Source organism: Scatophagus argus, chromosome 12, assembly GCF_020382885.2.
Source record: "Scatophagus argus isolate fScaArg1 chromosome 12, fScaArg1.pri, whole genome shotgun sequence".
NCBI classification, from domain to species: Eukaryota; Metazoa; Chordata; class Actinopteri; family Scatophagidae; genus Scatophagus; species Scatophagus argus.
Window position 1 is genome coordinate 9072668 of NC_058504.1, and position 26182 is coordinate 9098849.

Consider the following 26182-nt stretch of genomic DNA (forward strand, 5'->3'; position numbering starts at 1 on the left):
TGTCAAAGGGAGTATTTTGCAAGACTTTATTGTTTTAACAGTTTGTATCATCTCAGTACGCTTTAGATAAATTTACAGTACAAATTTTATTTGTGGACAGGGCGTGGTTAGGATTCTACATCTTCCAGAGAAATATGCATATTCACAAAGTTGCCCTGGTTGGGTAGACTGATTGTCGAGGCCGAGGTAAGGACAAGCTTTCTTAGTTAACTGTGATACAATAAAAATACTAAATCTCTAAGGCACCTTTCTATCCTACTGTAAGAGCAGTCGGCTCTGCACTCGAGCCCTCAAAGATGCAGCAGGACCTGGAATAGATACAGTATCTGTTCAAGCAGCAGCTACAACAGGCCCCCAACAGGTGCTACTCACGAGTGGAGAGGGGAGTAGAAATGTTTTCGGGGGGGCAGACAAATTAACTTCATTAAAAAATTTTCACACAACTCTCCTATGAGTATGTACAGTAAAGCTACTCCTGGATAACCATCCTTTAAACACAGCGAGTACTTTTGTGACAGTGCAAAGAGTCTCATGTTTTCTAAATGAATAATGTATGAACGATAAAAGCCGGCAGCTCTGGCAGACATAGTAAATAATGAAGGACGGTTTCTGGAGTCTGTTACATTCTTTGAGCTTATATTAATCAAAGCTAACATCAAAAGCCCCTTGGCTTTATATACAAAGAAATTTTAGTTAGCAAGAGGGTATGAAAGCCAGCAGAGAACAAGGCAAAAATCAAGGTCCCCAAACCTCGTGCTCAGACTGTTCAAGCATAAGGGATTTCAAGACTTTTAACACAATTCACTGAAGATCAGAGAAGAGACAGAAAACAATGTGGAAACAAGTCTGACCCATGTCGTATTTTGTTTGGTGCCTCACGCTTCAAAGTAGAAAATCTGCGACCTGAATTGATATGTCTTCCATAACTGTTAAACAGCATCCCCGCATACTTTGATATTACATAAAATACATTTTGAAGACATTAAAAGCAACACAGAGGCACAGCCATGACTCCCGTCATGGGTCAGACATGTTGCTGTAACAACTTGCTACCAAAATGTTGACTTAAGTTTCTGTGAGGCAATATTCAGAACCAGGGCTGGGGGTTAAAGGGCTGAAAGCACTCAAACATACACACAAATAAACACAACATATTTTGAGAAATATATATTGGGTCCCCATTTGGCCCCTTGTTTTGCAGAACTCTTGTGGAAGAGGACTTAATGTAAATTTTGAGGTTTCAGGTTGCCCAAACGTAACCCGACTACCCTGTCACAGCACATGAGTCCAACAGAAACCTAACATATCGTAGTCACACACAGGTGCTTCAATTATCCACATCCTGCCACCACTCCATCCTAAACATGGCTTAATTTGCCTAATACTGATTATATACAAAATACAGTAACACTTAAATATATGTAGAAAGGATTTTTTTTATATATACGTAAACAAACAGCCAAATTTTGTATTATAAAAACCTAGTTGAAATGCATTTTATCAGGTGTAGCAGCTAGTGTGTTGGGAACCTCGGAAGAAGGTTAGCAGGGGAAATGTGTGTGTGGTTGTGTTGTTAAAGCTACCAGAGAAGTGAAAATCTGATTTTAGTTAGAACGGAACATTCAAGTCCAATTCAGTAATGAACACAAAGACAATCAGAAGCAGCTACGAATGAGACTAATGGACTTTGCCTGTGTATCAAGTTAATATGTGATAGCGATGGTTGGACATGGAGATTAGACTAAAACGACCAGATTCTGATGTTAATTACAATAGCGTAGTTAGTAAACATAAATTCAATATACATGTGTAAAAATGAACAAAAACCTAAATGGCCCATAAACCCCAAATGAACACATTGCTGAAACTTCACCGAATACACAAATTCACAACCGAGTTTGAATCAGCACTTATCAGCTTCAATCATAGCAGTTGGAGCTGTGCTCCTGAAGCCCCCTAGAGGGCAAAAGCAGGAATCACACAGTGGGAGAAGCCACAGCGAGATGGGTGTGTATTTCATGCCTGAAAAATGAGGCTGAAGGAACAGAGATGAGTGAAGCACGAATAAGCACATGAAAAGATGGTTTGCTTAACTGTGCGTGTGTCAGCTTCAGCACAAGTGCTTTACAATATTCACTCTTAAAAATTCAAGGTTGGGAAAAAATGTTAAGGCCATATTTGCTGGATGCTACAAAGAAATGCAGCCGGTCAAGTAAATTTGGATGAATCACATGCAAAACCTGGTATGCACTCCCCACCTGACCACCGACACAACAGAATGTATTAACCTTCCTTTCACTCACAATAGTAGCCTCATATTCAATTCAGACAGCCTGGAATATTCTCGTACGTGAGAGAGAGGAAAAAAAAAAAAACCCAACAGACTAAACACGTTAGAACAATAATTACAATAACAATAAAGCCAGAATTAATAAATTACAACAATGCACCCCTGATGAATACAACTCTTAAAAAACATCATCGAAACTGGATGCGACATAGAAAAAAAGTCTAAAGAACTAAACACAAGAGGAAGCGGAAAAAGAAACCTGAAGCAAGCACACTGAAGGAATATATAGAATTTCCCTGAAGCAAACATATTTTTTTTATATATATATATAATTTTGATATATTTGTTTCCTCATCGTTTATGGTGCAAATGTAGCTCTAGGGGTGGTCTTTCCACTTCATCTTGTGTTCCTCCTTCTGGAAGAGGAGGAGGAGGAGGAGGAGAAAGAGGAGGAAACTGTAACTGGGAGAGAACTTTTCTACTTTTAAGGAGCTCAGGGAGACGGGAACTTTACGAGTGCAGTAAGAGGCTTCTCCGCAATGGCTGCAGCATCAGATCTCTACAGACACACAGAGAGAAAAGTCATCTTTCAGATGGCTGTGTAAAAATACATTCAACAACAGATGAATGCGCGTAAGGGACTCCTCACCTGACAGGGCTTCTATGGGTTGATTAGAGGAATGCAGGGTGTTGACGGGGGTTCCCTTGTCCTCGAAGGCTACCCTGGGTCCATCTGAGCTCCCTTCACAGTTAATCAAGACCTGATCACAGTCCTCTGCCTTGATGAGGGGCCGAGTCTTGGAGTGGACGTTGAGATCAATGAGTTCCTCAAAGCTCCACTGGCCGGATTTGCCGTTAAGACCCGAAACCAACCCCACCTTGGCGGAGCCCTGCTCATTCAGGAACTCTGAGCCCTCGACGAGGTGGCCCTTGGGGACTGGACTGAAAGGTGGGAGGGGATGAAGATGAAGAAGTGACAGAAAGAAAGACAGACGAATAAAAGAGCTAATGTTATTCTATGTATTTTTTCTTAGCAAGGTCAAAACCAACAATGTGTTTTTATTTTTTCCTACCAAGAAAAACATCAAAGTGGATCACAAATATAGTTCCTTAAACAGTAATTTGTGCAGTACTTTAAATGAGTTTTAAATCTAAAATTTAAATGTCCTGAGAGCCAATCTGAAAAAACTAGTGCTTTTCTGGCGAGGTAATGCGTCATTGCGTGATGCATGGTTTTTACAAACCAACAGCTCTAACTGTTTCGAGATGCATTAAAACGAAGTTGTCTGATCTGCAAAGATCACGCAGATTCCATAATTTTTCATCCAAACAGGTAAATGTCACCCCTTCACTTATTTATCTCAAAGTACAATATGTTCAGCAGTTAATTAGAATTTTCTGCGTGGGTTTCATTATCTTTTCTAAAGTCTTCACACCTCACTGCCTGAGTCTCATCTGTGCTTATGCCATTGTTATTCTCCTTGTCGTCTGTCTCTGGTTTTCCATTCACGCTGCCCAGGGGCTCCTGTCGCTGTTCCACCGGCTCACCAGTGGACAGATCGCACTCATCTGCGTTGGCCTCCATGGTCATATCATCCATCTGATCTACAATAACAACAGAAGATGGATGAGACACTGACTTATCTAAATTCACACAAACCATTTATGTAAAGTATAAGCAAATAAACACAAAGAGGGGAAGATGCACTCTCACTCAGTGGCAAAACACAAAATTCAAAAATGTTCATGAAAAAAGAAAAATAATCATGCACTCTTTTATTTCCTGAACCTACCATCAGTTTAAAATCTAGAGTATGAGAACACTTGCTCAAAGTTTGTCTTACCAGAGTTTGTCTGGTTCAAACCCTCCTCTTCATTCTCCTGGGAGCATTTATCATCATCGCCTGCATCTCTCTACACAGGAGACAAACAACACGTTAAGGTGACGCGCACACACACCGAGACACACCAGACGAAAGGATGTGAGCTCACCTTCAGATCATTCTGGTCTCCTCTTCTTGTTCTTTTCATAATCTCTTCTATTCTCTGAAATGGAAAAACAGCATATTTTAGCTGATTATTTTCATTGGATCTACAGAATAAGGCAACATTAATAAAAAAACTATATATATTATATATACTATATGTCGGACTATAATTAAACCACTTAGAATGTTGTTTTGCAATTTTGAGAATTATATCTGAAGAGACAAATAAATAAATGAATGTCAAAATATAAACAAAGGTAGTATAATCAGATAATGGTTTACGGTGATCAATATGACAGATTATTTCAGAATTATTGTAGCTTTCTGCGACTGATTTCTGACACAGTGTTGCTGCTAAAAACAGGCCCGACGTTCTTTACAAACACTGTTTGATCTACGTCCTGATGATTAAGAAAGAACCACATCAATCTACGCATACCTTCCGCCTCTCCATTCGTTCTTGCTGGTTCTGCTGCATAATGCGGTCTCTCTCTTGACGGACTCTTTCTGCCTCCTCCAGGGCCTTGGCCTCAGCCTCCTCCCGTTCCCTCTGGAGCTCAGCCTGTTTCGCTGCCTCCTCTTCTGCCCGTCTCACCCGATCCTCCTCTGCTTGACGGGCCTCTTCCTCTTCTTTAATTTTTCTCTCCTCTGCGAGCTTCTTTTCCTCCTCCAGCCGTTTCAGTCGAGCCTCCTCTGCTAAGCGCTTCTCTTCTTCCATTCTAAGCCTGGGATGATAAAGAAATTGACATGTAAGGGACGTAATTTCCAACAGTGTGGATTCTTTAAAGCCTCGATGGCTCACTGGCTAAAAATGATAATCTTACTATTTTTTATTATTATTATTATTATTTTTGGATGTTTTGCCTTTTATTCAGATAGAGCAGCTGAAGATATGACAGGAAGGGGAGGCAGAGAGAGACAGGGGATGACACGCGGCAAATGAACCACAGGCGGGTGAACCTGTGGCCACTGCAGAGGACAGACAGCCTCAGTACCTGGTCTACAGGGGCGCCCGCTAATTGTATTTTTAATGGCCATAAAATAAAGACCTGCAGTAAAACACTGCAGGTTTCTATTTTACTAAACTTTCGTTCTTTCTTATTTTTATTACGTTTGTAATATATTTATGTTTATTTATGTATAATATTTATGTTTATACTGTTTGCACACAATCAAACAATTCACTTAGTCTGGTTTCACTTAAAAATAACTCTATTTTTCTCAAGAACATTTTTTACAACACAGAGCCACTGATGGTACATTGCTGTTATCAGACCTGATTCATCAGTGTGACGACAACAAGTAAGACACTGAACATTTCCAATACGCTTACTTCTCCTCTTCCTCACGCTGTATCCTGAGCTGCTCCTCCTTCTCTTTCTGCTCTCGCATCAGTCTGCGATTCTCCGCCAGGATCTTGGCAGCCTCAGCAGCAGAGTTGGTGCCTGCCGAGGCTTTCGAGTCTGACGGGTCGAAAGACAAGGCAAGAAGATACACATTATACCAAGTTGAGGAAGGTTCACACGATCATCTCCCTGCGCTTTTAAATAAAAAAGCTTCTCAATTACCGTAATTTCCGGACTATAAGCCGCTACTTTTTCACACACTTTCAACCCTGCTGCTTAAACAATGATGCGGCTAATTTATGGATTTTGCCTCAAGACGACAGTGACATTGAGAGTGACGATGAAAGAGAGACTGACAACATGGACACCTGCGACTTATAGACAATTGCGGGCAATATATGTACAAGTTTTTTTTTCTTTTTAAATTTAGTGGATGCGGCTTATATTCAGGTGCGCTCAATAGTCTGGAAATTACAGTAATTTTTCCATTAAGATAAGATATTCCTTCATTAGTCCCATAACTGGGAAACTGCAGAACATGTAAAATGTACTACATTCTGATATATGATGGTAACAAGTGTGCAAACCGACACCAATTTGCTTTTTCACCTTTCTAGTTTAGAGTAGAAAACAAGTCTTTGCCCACTTGTATGTGGTATACATTTATTTTAGTTTGCAGAGTATGATTCCTGGCCAGGAGGTGGCAGCAGCAACAACCCCAGATCTGTAGCAGGATGTGACTCCAGCTGGAACTTAACAGGACTCCAGCTCCACTGAGATTTATTGCAAACTGAGCTACTGCCACATAAATTTGCAGCACACAAACAAACATATGATTCTGTATATGGTGTGCTGAATAAAACAGATGACAATACTTTATTATCTTCAAAGCAAACTGCTCCCAGAAGCAGTATTTGAACATGAGGTGAATACTCCTTCATGAGCTTTACTTGATGCTGTAAGCATGCTTATTACAGAGGCAGAGCAGGAATTCAAAAGGGAACACAGAGCTACACTGTGTTAAAAACCTGTGGGGAAATTCATTCTCAGCATTAACCAATCCTAAGTATTAGGATGCAGTGGGCGGCCACTGTGCAGCACCTGGGGCCTAAAGGCAACTATAAGCTGGCGTCTTGGTCAAGGGCACTGACAGGAGAATAAACCTAACACAGATGTTTTGATGGCAGAGGAAACCCGTGGAAACACAGGGAGAACACACAAACTCCCCACTTCAACTGGGAACCTAACCCAGGACCTTCTTTCTTGCTGTGACAACCAATGAGCCACATCGTGCACAAATTTCAGCAACAATTGCTTAATTTAAAAACAGTTAATTTAAAAGCTGCTTTCGCAATCCCTTAGGTCTGTATGTATAATGTTAGGCATAAGTGGAACAGGTATCTGGACAATGAATACACTGAGAATGAATAGCAAGATGGGCTAAGGTCTAGGAACAATCTTTACTTGCTACAGATTAAGGGACACCCAATTAGTCAGGGGTAATTATTTGGAACAAGATGTACCTCAGTATAATGGCAAAGAGAACAAAGACACAACTTTAATCTTTTATGGGAGTGTAAATAGATTCTGGATGTGCACGGCAGAACTTCAGTGATATTTATTTAGTGAAGATGAAAAGGAATTCGGCTTGTCTCACTGGGTTCACTCCCCTCTCTGAAACTGATGGCACGTCTCAGTGCACCAGTGCAAACATCCTGGTTGCCAGAATAACAATCAGTCTTGGCAAATATTGATCAAGACTAATTAAAACCTGTCAGCTGACTATGGTTGTTCAGTCTCTTTATATGAAGCTCTATTTTATAGAATTACATTTTTATAGAATTACATTTTATATATGAAACATCTTCTACAGTGAACATTATACTGGGAACCACATTCTTATCACTGAGACTTGCTCACCATCTTTGTCTTTGGTCTTGCTAGAGTCAGAGGACTGCGGAGACCCAGGCTGGACAGGACAAAGATCCTTGGACTTGGAGTCCCTCTTTCGTAAGGTGGGAGGCCCTGTTGGAGTGAGAGCCGGTTTCTGGATAGGTGGTGGTTTGGCTGATGTGGGCTGGGGGGATGGGGGACGTTGTTTCATTGCACCAGGTGAGGGTGGGCGTGTCTTCGAATTCTGCCTGTAAGAAGAAAGTGTCAGTCGTAACTATTCATGTTTTATTATGAAATCAAAATCAGAGGATCCAAACTCTGAAAAAGCTTTCAGTGATATATAACTAAATCACTGGCTCTACTGAAGAAGGCTTGTAGTCTTACTTGGCTGCTGTTGGGGACGGGGTCCTCTTTGGGGCTGGATTGGGGGCTGGGGAAGGTGAACGGTTACGTCCCAGGGGGGTAGATGGGGAGGCAGGACGCTGCCCTCCAGGCGATGTTAACTGCTTGTCTTTCTGTAGTTAAACAGAGATGGGACAGAAGTGAAGAATCAATTCCTGACTAACACAGTTAACTTAAAGGGAGTTAAGGGGAAAAAGTAAAGTTTAAAGTTAAGGGAACATAAAGGGACTGTGCAAAGAACTCACAAGAATTTGTTACAAGCACTTTTAGCATTTACCATTTAAAAATGTTGATGTTAGTTCAAATCCATCAGCATAGTAAAAAAAAAATTGTAAATCATATAACTTACTTGTACTAACATCAGTAAAGGCCACAACCACAATAATTAGTCACTACATGTTGGACTAAGCAATTGTTTCCCAGTATTTTGGCTAGGTATTTGGCTAGGCAATGAAAAGGTAAAGGTATTGAGTATTATAGAAGGAACAGGCAAAATGTTTTTTTTAATTTATCCCATTCATCATCTTGCACTCCCTAATGTTGATATTGGTTCCTCTCTGGTTGGTAACCACAAATCTACTGAATTGCCTTCATTTTCGGACAGAATCAGGAGTGAGTGTGAATAAAAATCTAAAAGAAATACACAAATATGTGGATGCCTTTTTATTATAACTAAAATGAAAGATAACTATGTAACTCCCGTTTAAATCCACTTCTGTGTCTTTCAGCTTCCCTGGCATTTCAAACAGTGACACGATGCTGTGTAAAGGAGGCCATGTGTCAGGTTTTAATTCATCTATTTTTAATGCCCATGTGTTAAATTTGGCTCTGTCAACATGATAACAGAGGGGACAGGACGGTCAACCATGTGCCACCCAGATACAAATATAAAGTACTCTCCCACCGCAAGCCTTTAGTACTGAATACAGAGTAAGTAAATTAGATACAAAACATTTAGAAGGAAGAAATTGCTCTGCTCTTATAACGAACTGTTTCAGCTGTGGTCACACAGCCTTGACAACCATTCTCTTGGGAGGATGGGATGGAAAAGCAGGACAGTAAACAAGTGACTGGTGTACAGTTTCATATCAGGGCAAGATATCAATTTCCTATTTATGTCAATATCACATTGGTGCAAACATAGTATATAGGCAGTATGAAGGACAGGTCCAGAAGTGATGTCAAGGACACACACAGAACAACAGCCATTAAAAGTACTTTACCATGATGATCTATACCATTGATAAGATCCTTTAATGTTAATGAGTCTAATTTCCCTCATAATCGTTGGTTAAACAAAATATCCCACACTAGGCTGACTTGAAAAACATAATTTAAAGTACTTGAGTGATGGGCTTTGAATTTCATTTATCACCACCCCAATCTGTGCACGTGGATGAGAGAAGATAATGAAATTGTGAGGAAAGTCAGAGGCTTTTGACGTTTGCCCCCAGGGCGAGGGTGGGGTCTGCTTTGCATGGCCTGATCTGTCCATAATCAGGCTACTGTGGATCCCTTTGTCTCATACTACGACAATGAGTCCCTTCACAAATGCATAGGAGGCTAACAACAGGAAGGTTACCAGAAAGAGTAAGGCACTACGGGTCATCAAGTTAGAAATTCTGAGACATCACTCACGAGAGACAGTAAGTAGGGTAAAATGTCAGTGATGTATAAACGCATTCATATTATGAGTGACCAGCTAAGGTCAAAGAACAGCTGGAGGAACAACATTTCCCTATGGTTAGCATCCTGCAGCAGTACTTTGACAGGCAAATGTGGTCAGATATGTGCATATAAATCAGAGTCTTTGGTGCCATCCACTTATTCGTCTGAACAAAGTCATTTCAGCATAGGACAGTATGCATTTGGTATTGCAGCTTAAGGCAGTTGCTACCAACAATTAAATCATGTGTCAACTAAACGAAAATGTTTTCATAATCTGTCCATATTTTTAAAGTCAAATCCAATGGCTTTCACAATGAAATTAAGGCAAAGTACTGGTGGTAATTTAAAGGTGTAACATAGTTGTACAAAAACTGCAATGCTATTTTCCAGAAATTATTTTGGATTTCTCTTGACGGTATACAGTATGTAACACATCTCTGTAACCAGAACATTATAAGGATCCTATCCATCCATCCTACATATGCACTATCTTGAATTTATCTTTTATCATATAATCTAAAGCCCCACGTCCAGCTTACGCCATCAGTAAATGCCAATTAACATACTGACACAGGTGTAGGGCTGTAAAATAATTTGCAGTGAAACTTTGAAAAAGCATTTCAAGTTTATCAAATCATTGTCAGAATCTTACCCTTCCAATACTGTAACAAGCAAACTTCTGGGAAACAATATTAATCAATCAATAGTCATTGTCAGCTACTTCACGCATTGCCGTTTTACACATGCGTGTACTCAAAGAGCCACCTAAGACGTACTTGTTCAGTCAGGATACAAAAATGCAGCTTATGGACAATTGATGAGGGAGCTCTCACTTCAGTTCATCATGAACAACATTACACATTTCTTTTTGTACATGTCTGATCTCTTTGAGACCGGTGGTGTAAGTCACATGAACGTCAAAAGGTGTTCTCACCAGCGAAGAGCCGAGGGCTCCGTCGGCCGACACAGAGGTGGTCATGCCGCTCTTCTGTCGGTCAATGCTCCGGCTGCGCACGGGTCCACGCGGTGGGTGCAGGGGACTGGCAGAGGCTGAGCGAGGACACAGGTGACACTCTGGTAAAGGACACAGTCATCGCAGGGCCAGGGGAGCACAACCAATGGGAGTCGAGATAAGCGGCCGAGTTGGGCAGCAAAGCAGCAAAGAGCAAATGGACAGAGGAATACGGAGAGTGGAGGGAAAGAAAGAGGGAATCGGGAGAGGAAGAGAGAGAGGAAGGGAGGGGAGATGATGGTTGACAGAAATGCAGGAGAAGGTTTTTATAAGGGGAGAAGAGCACACACACAAAAAGCGATTTGTTATATGTAGCACTTTTAGGCAGGCAACAGCTTGATTTCTGAAGCTTTGATTGAGCTGGAGATTACTGGCGACATGAGCAGCATAGAGCAACGATCTCAGAAAAACCCCAGACACTCCACAGGTGCAAAAGCCTCTGGACACAACACGAAAAAAAAACATCCGGGCACTAAGCACCACAGCACACACGACACAAAATCTACCACCAACACAGCATAACAAACAGTGACACTGCACACACGTATCACACAGATTTGTTAGTATACAAATTGTCGATACTGCTGTTTGCAGTGTTTTAAAAATTGAGTAATTGAGTAAAGACTGCATCTCTGAGTGGTGCTCTTCATTCTCCTGGGAGCATTTATCATCATCGCCACACTGGCATCACACCATTACTCTCCAGATCAGACACTGAATTCAGCATTTACTATGGTTTCAGGACCAAGCCTTCTCCAGTAGTAGTGTGTAAACAGGACCAACAGTGCTGCTAAGAAACTATAACTGTCGAATGGAAATGGGTGAAAAGCGCTGTCCTTAGCACTGAGTTTAACCGTAGCCTTTAGTTAGTAGGCAGAGCATGTACTGTTGTCCACATGAGCTTGCTGTGTCAGATTGAGGGATTAGCTATGATAATCCCGAGAGGTAGAGAACTCTCCCTGCCACAGCCTGGTCACAAATGTTTTGTATTACATTCTGACTGCACTCTGAACAGCTACACTACAGTGACTATGAAATTTACCCTGCCACAAGCTAACACTGCTACTGCTAATGCAGATGTGTCATATTTCTGCTGTGCCTATACTTAGCAGAAAATCTATGGCTGCTAATGGGTGTGTAATGGCCTGTCAATAAACACCACTACCTAAAACCAACATGGGGAATGCAGTTGCAGCTCTGAAGTGAGTCACTGCTTAGGCTGCCATCACTAAAAGCATAAAACATAAATAAAACAGTCCCTTTAAAACAAAAGCTATGCAAGTCATCCAGTGAGATAAAACATCAGAGATGGTTTACCGTGTACTGGAGTTGCCGGCACTCTTGTCAAACTACCAGAACACATGCAATAGCACTACAGTCTGATTCTGACGTAAGAAGAGCCAACAGGTAAGCAGCTTAGAGCAAATCTCTGAGCATGGACTCCGAGGCTCCTCAGATACAGAGAAACGCTCCCAGCCAAGTCAGCCCTGCTTAGCACAACACACAACAGCCAATTGTGTCAGAACTGAGAATGCATGTGAGCTGGACCCACGTGTGTGTCAATATTTATTGTGTAACTATGGCCTCTCATATGAGTGTATTTTGGTGCAACTACTGTACATAATAACATAAATATTGATCATTGCAATGGAAACTTTTAACGGGCGGAAGCTGTGCAGAGACTTCTGTAACACCACCACCAAGAGGCCACCCATGACTTTGAAAGATCTAAAGGGTCTGCAGAAGGGCGCTGGGGTGAACTCAGATCTAGTAGGAGTGACTGGGCTGAGCTTCTACTGATATAAAAAAATGAGGTGAAATTGAGAGGACCAGGATCTGTGTCTAGCCATCCTTCCTCTCTGTCAGGATCTCCTATGCGGAGGTTACCTGGAGCATCTTTTCCTTCTGCTGACAGGGCGGCGGCGCTCTTGCTCCTAGCTAGTGAGGCCTGGGTGGGAGTGAGCAGGCGACTAAGGACCCCTCCGTCCACAGTGCTAGTCGGTGGCCTGCGAGCTACACGGCCGAAAAAAATCACCCGAAAATAAGAGGAGAACAAAAAGGCCAAGAAGGAAAGAGTGGATGAGAATGGGGAATGAAGGCAAAACAAAGGGGGGAGGGGGGTCAATTCAGTTTAGAAAGGGCACCATGTGATTTAACCAAGAGGAAACAATCAATGTCAACAACCAAAGGTTAAGTCCCAGTAATCTTACATGGGTTCCTTATCAACTGTCTTTAACCTGTTAGTGTATCCAATAAAATGAAGATAGCCAGCAAAAGACAGTAAAGACAGGATGCCATGGAAGAGTGCTGAGACATACCAAAGACTGATCGTGTGATAACTGAGTTTCAGTTAAAACAGTAGTCAAAGTAGACAATGAGGTCAAATCAATGGTTCCTAGGGGCAGGAGGATGTGCTGACGGGAAAAAAAGACGTTATAGTGAATTCAAAGACAGCAGAGGAATACTATTGGGTAGGAAGATGAGAAGTGGGATGAGAAAAAAAAAAAAAAGACTAAACATGATTGAGTAGGTGACTGTGACCAAGCAAGAGCTCTTTAGCTTCTGCTGTGCAAACTTTTCTATGGTTTAGATAAAGACAGTGCCAAATTTAAAGCAAGGAGGCTGACTACAACGGTCAGTGCTAAACAAGTCAGCAGTGAAAGTATTACAGTGTGCCTTTATTTTACAGCACAAAGAGCTCCTGCTTCTGTGACATGGAAGAATTAAGAATTCTCCATTTATGCCATTGTTGCTATCCGAGTCACAAAGTGGAAATCATAAAAGAAGAGAGAAATTGGTGATGGGTTGATTTTTCTACATTTCCCTAAATACAAGCTCTTTAAAAGGACATACAGAGTCACATGTCCCTCTGGAGACCCTTACTGACATCTGTTACAGACAGGCTTGTTTTTTTATCAGCTGGTGAGTGCTAGCTCCTGAAGCATTTCAGTTTGGCTCATTGCTCTGCATAAAGGTACTACAAAAATGCAGTTATTGGCCTACGATAAGGTAAAAAAAAATAACAAATGTGTGGTAGCTTTTGCTTTATAGTATTTCAAGAAAATGTGTTTTTGCAGATGAAAACTACTAAGAAAGTAGCTGTATTATCACCTAGACTAAACACACAGAGCAAACAGGAACATTTTTGCAGTTCATCATCTGCACGAACAGCATGGCTATGGGACAAACAAAAGCATTGGTGGTTAATGGCAATACACAAATTGCAGTCAGCTGCCGTGGTCATTTCTGTGCTCTGGGGGTGCTAATGGTGGGATGGCACTGACACACACCACACTGAAGCACGAGCCCAGCAGCTAAAATCCAGCTATGACGTCATCTGGGAGGGAGAAAACAATCAACACTTTGTGACAACAAAACAATACACTGTGTTAGTGCAGACAAGGAGTGTGGCAAAACTATTCCTGGGTTGTATCGAAAAGAACAATAAGAGGGGTTAAAACAAATCATCCGTAAGTGAGAAACATGGCACAGTACAGAAACTGGTATGTTAAGACAGCAGAGAGGTTAAGGCATACATGGAAGGAGCACAGTGTTCCCTGTTAATCACAAACAAAGAGTGCTTAGCAGCTGCCTAGGGGTGATTCAGCAGTCAGTGAGAAAGATTTAATTGAAAGAGAACACAAAATACATCACAAGAAGAGCTGGCCACTGATAACACTGAATTGTGCCAAACGAGTGTGTTATCCACAGAATCTCTCGAAAAAGTAACCATGTTGATGAGAAAAGAAAGAAAAAAAAAAGGAAAATCAGAATGAGCCATGAACATCATAGCAACAAGCTTGTTATTCCAAAAGGGAGCCCTGAGCGATGCAGATAGGTGCGTGGAGAAAAAAAATAAAGACCGTTCATGCTAGCCACCTTGCTCATCCGTTGTCCCCTTATCAGGCTTGGCAGGGGTCTGTGCTCTACCCACACTTACTCGTGTGAGGGAGGAACTTCTCTTCTTCATGGAATGGCCTACGGACATGAAAGTGGAGTTATAGCCAATCAGGCACTGAGAGGGAGTCAACAAGGAATCCCCAAAGACAGTTTACAAGTCATGTGCACTTCATTTGGCCTTATGTGAGTCACCAGGCTACAGCAGGCAGCAGCTGATGTGCAAGTTTCATAGATAATACTTAAGCACAATGAGGAAGACTGTAACTGTCCCATTTGATCAGATCTACGGCATCTCATTCAGACTACTACAAGGTTAATAATACAATGAGAAGACTTGTTCTAGTAGCAATAGCTGTGAGAGTTTAAAGCATTAGCATGTACAAATGTACAAAGCTTGCTATTTTGCTGTCATAGCTGTGATAGAGATAGAGCTTTATAATGGAACCCGAACCGAAGACATTCCTTCTAACCTGTGGTGATTTGGCAAATTGTGTGCAGTACACCATCTTTGTTATAAAAGTATAGTGTGGGATGAAGAGGGGATCTTTTGCACCTGTCTGTTCCAACTGAAGCTTTTTGCCATCTTCCTTACTGGCCTGAGCAGCATTGCTGTTGTTAGGCAACCGGTTACAAGACGAACTCCTTGGCTTAACCCCTGAGAGACAATGATGAAACACCCAATGATGAATTTACATAACGCTCATGAATGGTCTCTCGGACTTTTTAGAATGTATTCATAGGTCTGGGAAAAAGAAAAGCTGAAGTATTGAAAAAGTTCAGAGATATAAAGAAATCAGCAACACATCCAAGAAATGGAACTTGCAGGTCAAACAAGCTGTGGAGAGATGTGAATCAACTGATTGTGTTGATTATTTTTTCTGCAAAAAATCAAATACAGTCCTAGTGAATCTAAATATGTTTAGAAAGGCTTCTATACCATTACGAACACATTTATTAACAAATCACAACTTGATGCTTGGGATCCCTTGTGATTATAAAAACTTGATTCAGTACTTCATGAAGGTCCACAGTGAATGGATGCAGAAGCAACTGGGAGGCAGTGCTAATTTGCCATTAGCTCGAACCAGAGACAGAGAGCACAAACAATTTTTACCAGTCTGTTCGTGCTCCAGTGAGACTGTGTGTAAAATCCTGGATATGGAGAGCACAGAGCTCCAGGGGTCAGAGCTGTAAGGCTAAAGATTTGTAAATTGTGAAATTAATTTTGTTCTAGATGACCTACAGTTTGTAACATGGTATATCTCAGTGTATTAATCCTCACAACAATCAGACAGACGGTCTGGAACATACCACATTGGTCAAGACATGGCACACAAATACAGGGAGGGAAGGAGGGAGAGAGGGAGCAAATAAGTGGAGGAGGGAGGAAGGAGGGGTGGGGTCGGGTGGGGTGGTTAGGAGGGCAGAAGACTTACTTTTGTCAGGAGATTTGATGAGGGTGGCAGAGGAGGAGGATAGGCGTTTGCTGATGCCAGCCTCAGGCGGCTGTTTCAGGTTCATGGTGGATGTGGAACGCTTGTCCACTAAGAGGGAGGAGGAAAGACAGACAAGGGAGGCGGGGTTTACACTGGAGGTTGGTCAGCGGGGAAGGGCAGCTGAGTGCACACGGTTATGTAAGATCTTAATACTCCTAATAAGCAATGGGTGATATGTGACTTTTATGATATGTTACCTAAAAGAAAAAAAACTATATATATTAATATAATATACTTATTCATATGACATACCTATTAACCCACTGATTTAATATACATACAACTTTTAACAAAGTTGTTGTGGTTTGAGAGACAGGCATGGGGGGTTAGTAAACAACTGATGCTTCTGTTTGGTCACTCCAAAGAGGAGAGCATCACCAGCATAGCACAGTCCATGCCAAAGAATCCAGAAATGATATTTAGCCTTGTGTTTTGTGCTGGGCTTCCATGCGAAGTCCCCAATGTGACCCGAAGTGCTTGATGATGTGTGTGAGTGACACTTCCAGCTATTCACCCAGCACAAGGTACACTCAGAACACCGGCCCCAAAAGGTTAGTGGAAAACTGCCAGCTAGACCGCAGGTGAAGGTTGGTGGGGTGGGGGAGGTTGGAGTGTGGGTAAGGGGGTAACCAAGCTATTTGGAGTGCCAGTGCCAGTTCATGCTGTGTGACTACATAGGTAAGCAAATTATCAACAAACAAAACCTTGTCGACTCCTTGGTGGCTTTTCTGGCGAGGCAGGGGATATAATTATTGTTACTGGAGATGAGGCGCCGGCATCAGAGTCTCCTGAGGGAAAAGATAGCTCTAAGAGAGGAGCAATAACATACAAGATGCTGAGGCACATCCTTCATGCAAGGACCACCACTACATTACAGGCGCTGAAGATGCTGAGAGTGAAGGGTTTATGACCTGGACTAAAATGTGCTATTGGCAGGAAATCCAGTTGTTTTGCCCTCACTTTTGGTTGAGCTCTCATGTCGTATCATAACTTTATATACAGTCACTGATCCTAACTGGCTCTTTAATGCACAGTGGCAAGTTTATGATGAAAGTCTTGTTGAACAGAAAAGCGGAAAGGAAAAGTTGAATTTTTCAGGCAAAGAAAGGGTGTCTACCTGTTCGTCCATCTGAGTCTGTGGACAGCCCTCCCCAGGACCATCTTTTCTGCCTCTGCTCCATTCGCTGACTACGCTCCAGTGTCCGCCGCATCACTGCCTCGTAGTGCTCCTGCAGCATAACAGGGGCAGGGGGAGGACAAAAATTTATTTACAGCAGATCAACATTTGTCCCTTAATCTGAAGCGACAGTGTCATACCTCTAAATTAGAAAGAAAGGATAAATGCTGTTATCCCTTCAAAACTTATTCAAAATTGTCCCTCTTTCTTCTTCTTCTTTTTAACTATATAGAGGAAATACTGCATGTGCCTGTGCTTCTATATATTTTTCACTCTTTTAGTCACAAGAGTCAAATCAGCTGAGGAACTACAAGCATTGCTCCAAGGCTCTAAAGACTCCATACACGCTGCATCTACCTTTTCCTCTTCCTGTTTCTGCTTCCTCTTCTCTTCTGCAGCCAGTCGTTTCTGCTCCTCCTTCCTTCGCTGTTCCTCAACCTTTTTCTGACGCTCCTCCATCTGACGCTCCACTTGCTGCTTGGCCTTTCGCTCCCGCTCCATGATCTGAGACTCTCTCAAAGCTTAGGACACACAAAGTATATGTTCACGCAAGATCACACAAGAAAATCAAGTCAATCATTAGCATGCTGTCATCATGTGCATGTTAACAGCTCTTTATTGACAGAGAGACAGCCTTTATTGTCATTGTATAAAAAACATACAAGAGTATGAGTGCTACATCTGAGTGTCAGATCCATCCAAGAAAAATTAACAAGACAGACCACATGCAATTCAAAGATAACAGGAAATAATTCAATATATAAATAGTTAAAATAGGAATAAATCCTTACCCTGTTGTCTGTCTGCCTCTTCTCGCCTCTCTTTTGCCACTCGCAGTCGGTCGTCTATTCTAAGTGTGGCACCGTCAATGACTGCAATAACATACATGTGTACATGTGGTTAAAAAGGAAATTGTGTAGCAAAGCATATTCAGAGAACAGTAGAGTGTCACATAAAAGTTTTGCATCAGGCAGGCAGATGTGTGCATTTGATAGTCATGAATGAGCTTTGCCAACTGTTAGAGTAATAAGATGAAGACTAAGATTTACTTGCATTAAACCGCTAAGAGGATGGTGGAAGTGGATTGTGTTTCATTTAATGGTTCAGATTATGAAAGACAATTGTGCAGTGACAGGATAGTGTCTGTGAGAACAAATCTGTTTCTCTGTCAAGGTGTGGTGTCACTTACCTGGCCTACACCCCTGAGGTTTAGCTGGTGCGTTGGTTGTAGGTCCTGGACTGTTCCCGGACAGGCTGCGCCGCTCCTCGGCCTGTGCCTGTGCAGCTGCAGCTGTATGTAGGAAAACACACACCTTACACACAGAGAACTGGAGTGGCTTCATACTGTACTGTACATCAAATAATATCAAGGAAATAAAAGTGCATTGGATACTCCAAACCAATCAAGTTTAAAATCAGCCATTTCCCTCTGCGTTTTGTTTGCTCTCCATAGGAATGCTAGTTCTAGAAAGATTCAACGGATCTGAAGCTACAGAAACAATCCAGCCATTCAGTCGTCTGACATAACACTCTGCTCATGGTCAGCCGTGAAGCCAGCCAAACACTGCCTTCTGTGACAGCCCCAGAGGCAAGGGCTGCTGTGAGAAACACGTCTGGAACCAAACCCTTGTGAGCTTTCTGGTATACAGCTCACATGCCCTATGGTCCACAACATTTTAAGCCCAAACAACTTCCTATAACATAAAATTAAATAAAATCAACAGGCTATCAAACAAATTTCCCCATACACAATCAGCTTTTATGTTGGTTTAACCATCTTGAGAAAACAGATTATCAGCATGGGTCATCCTAAGCCTGCAGCAAACTGTTTCACAATCTCTGTTTTCCCTTGGAGATATGATTTCCTGCACCACAGAGAGAAAATGTCAGTGTCCATGAAGACCATTCTGTTTCAATACCCTTAGTCCATGGGTGTTGAAACAGAATGGTCTTCATGTTATGTGATTCCAGATAAAGGCAGAGGTTAAAAATGTGCTTTAAAGGTAGCAAATAGTTCAACCCTTTCACTTGGAGCACCACAGGGTTGACTGCACTTTCTTCAACCAAAAGTATTCAAAGGAAAATCACAGTTAGGAGATACAGGGGCAGGAAGGAAGGAAACGGCGAGGATGTGATCAACCTTTATGAGCCCTAGTATCAGCCTTTTCTTTTCTGTCGCTGTGTATTCACTGCCACAGAACTGCTGACGACGAGGTGAAACGATGGTCAGTCATGTGATATTCACAATATTGATGAACACTTCTAATTCTGTTCTGAAAGGGTCTCGCTGTCTCCGTTGCTAACTAAAACTATGACCATGTCAGTATAACCATCACAACCAACGCCTGCGATTTGCACAGAATAACAACTATTAAACTTACTAATAAAATTTCAGTTTGTGTCATTATATCTATACTTCTGTAAGGAAATCTCTTTAAAAAAACTAGAATGCTTCTGCACTAATGCTTTATGGCAGTGAAGTTAAAATGCATGGGCTGTTTAAAAACCTCAGACAAATGAGTTTTGAGAGTGAGCTGCCATGAACATTCTTTATTCATACTGTATTTTACCTAAAACAGTAAAAGCAGTCTGACAGGTAGCCCAGGACTATCACCAAATATTAGGTCATCAATGACATACCTTAAAAAATATATTAAATATAGCATGTCACCATGAAAAACTCACTGATCTGTTAAGATTTTAAGATATTTAAGATATGTTAAGATATTCTTATTAGAGTCTCCTCACACCCCCGCCATAACTGTTCTCCCTGTTAACCTTTGGAAGGAGGTTTCGCAGCATTCAGTGTAGAACCACCAGGTTCTATAACAGCTTTTTCGTCCAGGTCATCAGACTGCTCTACTCTAAATGAGTACTAAATTTCTTTTTGCACTACTGAACTCAATAGGTCACTTTTACTACTGCACTTTTCAGTATATATTTTTTTTAATTATACTTTATTTACTGTAATTCTGTGATGAGCCACATTGCAACGAAATTTTGTTCTATGTACACTGTGCATAATGAATGACAATAAAGTCTAAGTCTGAGATTTAGTGCCACTGAAAAATCAAACTTATGTTGACCGTCTGTACGATAGTACTGCTTCTCCTTCTCCTCTGTCATCTTTCAGAGGTGAGACAAGATAACAAATGCTCCATTAGCTTAGTATAACATGCCTGTGATATGGTGTGCTGAGTCATGATCACATGCGCTCTCCAAACAGGGAATAACTGAGCTGACAATACCGTGGCTCTGGCTTGGGAGCTAAAAGATGACCATCTCTGCCTACAGTGCACCTAATGAGAGTTGTGTTGTTACACAGGTATGCTGTGTACAATATGATGCTAATGCAAGCTAAAGATTTTCTGCTACTTCACATCAAATTACTTTCTACCAGTGAATCACTGGAAATATTGTCTCCTTAAAGCAGCTGCATGAGTCAAGATAAAATATGGATATTGTCAAAAAAAAGCTGCAACTGTGAACTGGAGTGGCTACATCAAGGCGCTTACTGGACTGCATCAAAGTAAGCTGCAGCTTTTCCTGTGTTGTCTTAATGTACTGGTATGTAAAACATTGCTCACCACAGGCACTAATCGTGGTTGCTCGGTACAATACTGCATGCATCTCCCATCTGTATGGAAATTGTACACCCTGCTACCTTACTCTGTGGAAAGCTGGCTGGAAAAGGGTCCCTTTCAAGTAATAACATTTGTTCACTCAGCTCTATTTAGAGTATATATCACACTGTATGTTTAGCAGATATATGTCAGCATGTAGGAGGGTTCCAAGTTCATATCCCAGTCTCTTGGTTCTGTGAGGAGTTTGCATGTTCTCCCTGAGCCTGCTTAAGTTTTCTCCAGCTACACAGCTTCCTCCCAAAATCCCCAAAACATACACATTAGGTTAATTGGCTACTCTACATTGCCCCTAGGTGTGTGAGTGTGTGATTGTCTGTCGGCCCTGCGATTGACTAGTGACCAGTCTAGGGTAGTGGACCAGTTCGTAGTCAGACTTCAGCCCCCCTGCCACCCTGACAGATAAGCGGGACAGAAAATGGATGGATGGGTGTTAGCATATGGATTTTGGGATATCAATGAAACTATTAACTGTCTGTCAAGACAGACATTCCCATTTACTCAAGTGAGTAGGCAGAAAAAACAGACCAGGCATTGTGAGCTAAAGGAGCTTTCAGAACACAAAGCTACCTAATTCTAGGACATGAATGAATCTGAGCCAAATATAAACACGGTTATCTATCCAGAAATATGTAGACAGACAGACAGACAGACAGAACTGCAATGTGCAGGCTTTGAAAGTAGCTCCAAATCACACTCTGTTACCCAACCTTCCCTGTTCATATAAAGAAAAAATAATAATAAAATGCCAAGCACCTCATGTAACAAGGTAACCGTTGCTAAGTAATGCATACAGCAGCTCAGAACGGTTGAAGAGCTTCTCAACCATGCTTAGTGTCAACGAAGACACTGACTGTGAAATGAGATGATTCATAGCTAAGTAAACAGAACAGAGAGGTAAAGCTTTGAAGGATTACTCATCAGACTGTTGATTTACAAGCAACAATTACTTCACATTTGGGCTTTAAAACATAGAATCTATTTATGAACAGCAACACCTTGTGTATAAAAAGATGCTGATCTCGCCCCTGATAATCAGCAGATTCAGGAAATATATTATAGGGTTACTCAAACAGTAATTGCACAAAATACTGTCAACATTTTAGATGGGACCCCACATATTATGTTTCTGACTTTCTTCCATGATATGACAGGCTTTAGACTTCAAGCTCATGGCATTTCCAGGTCTTCAGAGAGAAATAAAAACAGACGAGAAGGCAAAAAGGTCGAGTAGCAACAACAGCCGTAATGTTAAAGTTAAAGAAAAATGCAAACTCTTTCTTGTGACATGAGTACAATAACAACATCTGCTGTAATATCCATTTAAGTATGCCCTTTTCATTTTTAGGGTGCCATAACCACAATGGATGCACCTATTCAATTAACTTCAAGAAGCTAAGTAAGTGCAACATTAAACTGAGATGCAGAGAGAAACTCTGTATTCCCTAACAAACCTCAAGAGAGCCTGGTGTGCTCATAGAAATGAAAAGGGCCAATCAGAGGAGCTGTCTCTCATCACTCAGTCATCACTCCACATCACTATGGAGATCTGCATACATTAACATACATCAATGAACATCAGCATCAAGAAAGGTTAAATTCTTCAAATGGTAAGAGGAAGAAAAACACAAAAATTAGTCAGGCCAGTAATAATACACCGGACTGATACATGGTTTTATCTGAGCCACATGATCAGGAAAGTACAGCAAGTAGTGTTAATCATCATGTGGTCAGTTTAATGAGATGTATTTCAGTCTGTGATGAATTTTACTGTTGATTCTGCAACATAATATTAATCAATTATTGCAATGATACTGATGCCAAAGCAATATCCAGCAGCTGCCAATAGCAGGTCAAAAACAATAAAAACCCATTCTGAGTGCAGCACATATTGGCTGGTTGTGGACCAACCCTCAGGGTGCAGAGTTATTATGGTGGCAGTAAAGACCACAAGGGGGGCTGGAGGTGATCACATGGCTCTGCAGGCCAGACAAAAACACTAAACAGGAAACAGGCCAGCCTGCATTACATCATCATAACACTTCTAGTTGAATGTTAGCACTGATCAAACGCTCATTCTCTCAATAATAAGCAGGAATTTTAGATATATCTTTAGATATCTTTTGACAATGTTGGTATAGTGGGGAAGAGAGAGTGGGTTAGGACTGTTTTATTTTTCTGTCCCTCCTTCCAAATCCAGCCTTTACTGTGCCCTGCTATACGGTACAATTAAGGGGCTTGTTGCACAGGAAGTGTCTGCACTGCTTAAATGAAAGGTTGGCCAAACATTTGCTAGTGAGTACTTAAAGTAGGGATTTTCAACTCCAACTGAACACTAAGAGGTTAATTCACCTACCAAGACTTGAACTCGCAATGTGTTCTTTATATCTTGTTAATTTTGTCCCAAATCAGCGACAACATCTTGTGTAGTATTTGACTGCAATAAAAATCTCAACATTCTTGGCCATCTGTGGCAAGAATGGCTTAAGATTTCAGGTCCTCAGATAACACTGCTGTTGCACGCTCATACACGTGCACACACGTGCGCTCACAATCACACCAGATCTTCTGTGGGATTACTTGAGACTTGTTCATGCAAAGGTAAGCCCTGGCTATTTGCAGTACGTGCAGGATAATGATGACACAGTTCCCTAGGGTGACTCCTCTTCCAGGTGGACTGCATTTTGCTGTGGAGTTTAAGTCCATTACCAATGGACCAAACTGGCAACTACAGGTTTATCATAAGGTTCAATACTTAAATAGTAACAAAAATGGTCAAAGTTGACAATGAATTACAAATATTCTGGAATTCTAAGTCACATGCCAGGAAGCAGACTGAAATTAGACTTTATGAGACTATTAAAATTGTAATTCTCTGATTTATAAACCTTACTGATACAAAACAAATTAGAACCAAGAGGGTCAAACATGTGGTTCCAACTATTTATGATGAATGCATTTTACACTCCTACCTTACACATAGCATCCATTTTGCTGTCTGTATTTCAAATAGCACATTAAATCAAACTTTGACTCTGTGCCCCATAGACAATGAGTGTTATGTAGTTGCTAACACAGTGAAAGAACAGATAAGAGTAATTAACTTTCAAAAACTGCACTATTTGGACCTGCCTCGAAATGGCAATTTCCCCTTAAAACCATTCCCAATCTCTCAACATACTACAGAACTTGTGAATGCAAAAAAACTAAAAATAATTGGGATATATAAACGTACCAACTGATGCCCAATGAGCAAAAACACTCTGATGATAGACTGAACTTAGTTATAGTCTACACAAATTAGCATGTTTTGCTATTCAAATCTTTGGTGTGTGTACGTGTGTACACTTATACTGTAATACATCAGTTTATTTGGGACCAAAATAAAACAAGGACTTGTGCAAGCATTTGTGCTAGAATAGCAAAGCTATGCGGACAGATCCAAGGAAGTACACGCTGAAATTGAGGCTGGTCCACTTCCTCCCCTGGTTAAATCCAACCAGCTCTGAAATATTTCTCATGCTTTTAATTCTGCAGCAGCAATCACTGAGCCAGGATCAGGATAACCTTGCAGTGTGACTTGCAGTAGTGTGATCTCCCTTTATAATAGCAGGGTACATTTTCTTCTTGTGCACATTCTTGTGGAAATACGCAAAAGCTAGATTCATTCTTCATTGTTTTGTTACTGTCAATCTTCCACTGTGACTGGAGCAAGCTGACATCCTTTTATTCCTCACAAAGCCAGGATTCAAACATTTCACATTACTCTCAACCATGTGGATATTTTCATAAAACCACAGAATTGGGTGGATGTACATTCCAGATTGAAAATACTGAATGTTTAAGAGAAACAGAAAGAATATCAGCACTAAATACGGTCCAGTTCTTGCCAGGAGTAAAACACGCATACTCCCAAACTGCAAGATAACACCCTCATACCTTAAAGCACCAACTAAAACTGTCAGCCCAACTGCAGCTCAGGTTATAACAAACTATGCATTCATGCCCACAGAATCAGACACAGCAAACATCCATGTCTAAGTGTGTAAGTCTTAAGACATGGATGAAAAGCACTGTCAGAGATTTTGCCGCTGCAGTCAGTCTACATAGCATCATTTACAAAAATGCAATGTGGGTTTTGCTTAAAAGAACTGTTTGTAACACAGGTCCAAGCAAAACTCTGTTATCACTCCATCACAACATCTCTAGAAAAACAACTATGCAGCTTTATTCTCTTATCAGAACTCAGTGTCTGACACTCCAGCTTTATCTGAAATTCAGGTCAGACATTGTTATAGTTACATCCCTCCCTGTGGACAGTGGAAGGGGTTATGCCATATGTCAGCATAGCTATAACAACAATAGCTATAACAGGGACAGCAACACTTTTGTTAAGGTAGTTTTGAACAGGAAGCTACAAAACTGCTGATGAACTGTGAACCGGCTGTTATGTGGCAATTATAATCAAGTTGGTTTCTACGATAGGTATCAACTTAGCCTGTTCTCAACAGGCATGAAAAGAGAAGCAAAACGCTTCCTAAACTTTTCTTGAATATTGCTCTTGATAATGATCCCCGAGTGATGGGCAACGTTGTCTACGCTACTGACGAATGTCAGTTACAAAGCAGTTAGCTTCGTTTACCAAGCACTTAGCGGTCATCTAACTGGCCTAATGCGTCCCCCCAATACCACTTTGCTGGACAACGTGATTAAGATGTGGCAAAGCAAAGCTAATGAAAAGCTAGGTGAGCTGGACGTCAGAAAATTAAAGCCGTGACATGTCAACCAGCGCTCAGGCTACAAAACCTTATTTACAACTTAAGCTAACGTTAACGGCAAGTAAGTTGTTTTACTTTCAGTAAGTCAAACCCGCTCTAGAGTGGCGTTTTTTCCAGAAATGCACAAATATAGCTATCGATAAGTATAGATAACTTTAATACAATTTATAACGTTTAATGTGGGAAGAAACAGCAGGTTTTTCCGCATCCATTGTCAGCGGATGACCGGACAGCAAGCTAACGTTACTAGCCAGAAAAGCTGGCTGCGTTGCGACACGTTCAAAAATCCCGGTTAGCGGCGGCAGCTGCCAGCAAACATCACAAAGTGATTACTACATTGTAGACGGGGTCAAAAACAACTGTGCCTGCCAGGATTTTCTTACCCATTTGGGCTCGCAAGCCTTTGAGAGTCGTAGCACCCTCCGCCATTTCTATGAAGTTATCCTTGTCTGTTTTTTTCTAAGGCAGGGGCGCGTAACACATCGCAGCCGGGTAGGAGCACGGACAGCAAGGGGACGTGGACACCAAAGAAAAGATGAATGCTGAAGATGCCTCACTCTGACTCGTTTTCAAAAAACGAAAACAGAGTCG

At 41.3% G+C, this 26182-nt stretch overlaps 1 protein-coding gene across 16 annotated transcripts; it reads right to left on the bottom strand.

The window, feature by feature from the left end:
* Positions 1-12: 12 nt before the first annotated feature.
* map7d3 (MAP7 domain containing 3) lies at positions 13-26132 on the bottom strand. Of its 16 annotated transcripts, none has more exons than XM_046406328.1 (20): positions 25975-26132; positions 18362-18463; positions 17964-18044; positions 17530-17693; positions 17113-17224; positions 16700-16780; positions 15936-16043; positions 15053-15154; positions 14479-14577; positions 12487-12612; positions 10522-10661; positions 7902-8032; positions 7545-7765; positions 5612-5741; positions 4718-5003; positions 4283-4336; positions 4135-4204; positions 3727-3895; positions 2940-3232; positions 13-2849 (listed from the first exon to the last, which is right to left on the bottom strand). In XM_046406328.1, exons 1-20 carry the CDS (start codon positions 26018-26020, stop codon positions 2842-2844), a joined length of 2523 nt encoding a protein of 840 aa, XP_046262284.1. In that variant the 5' UTR covers positions 26021-26132; the 3' UTR covers positions 13-2841. The 16 variants fall into 16 exon arrangements, with proteins under 16 accessions (XP_046262284.1, XP_046262283.1, XP_046262285.1 ...); XM_046406327.1 differs by having other exon boundaries at positions 16700-16783; XM_046406329.1 differs by having other exon boundaries at positions 10522-10637; positions 16700-16801.
* Positions 26133-26182: the final 50 nt, after the last annotated feature.

What these genes read in the sequence shown, in the direction of transcription:
- map7d3 (XM_046406326.1), bottom strand. Translation starts at nt 26,020, where the DNA reads ATGGCGGAGGGTGCTACGACTCTCAAAGGCTTGCGAGCCCAAATGG. An exon ending in GCTTCAGTTGGAACAGACAG is followed by an intron (nt 14,578 to 15,052) that starts GTGCAAAAGATC and finishes TCATGTCCGTAG; the next exon opens with GCCATTCCATGAAGAAGAGA. An exon ending in TTTGAACCAGACAAACTCTG is followed by an intron (nt 3,896 to 4,134) that starts GTAAGACAAACT and finishes TTGTTATTGTAG; the next exon opens with ATCAGATGGATGATATGACC.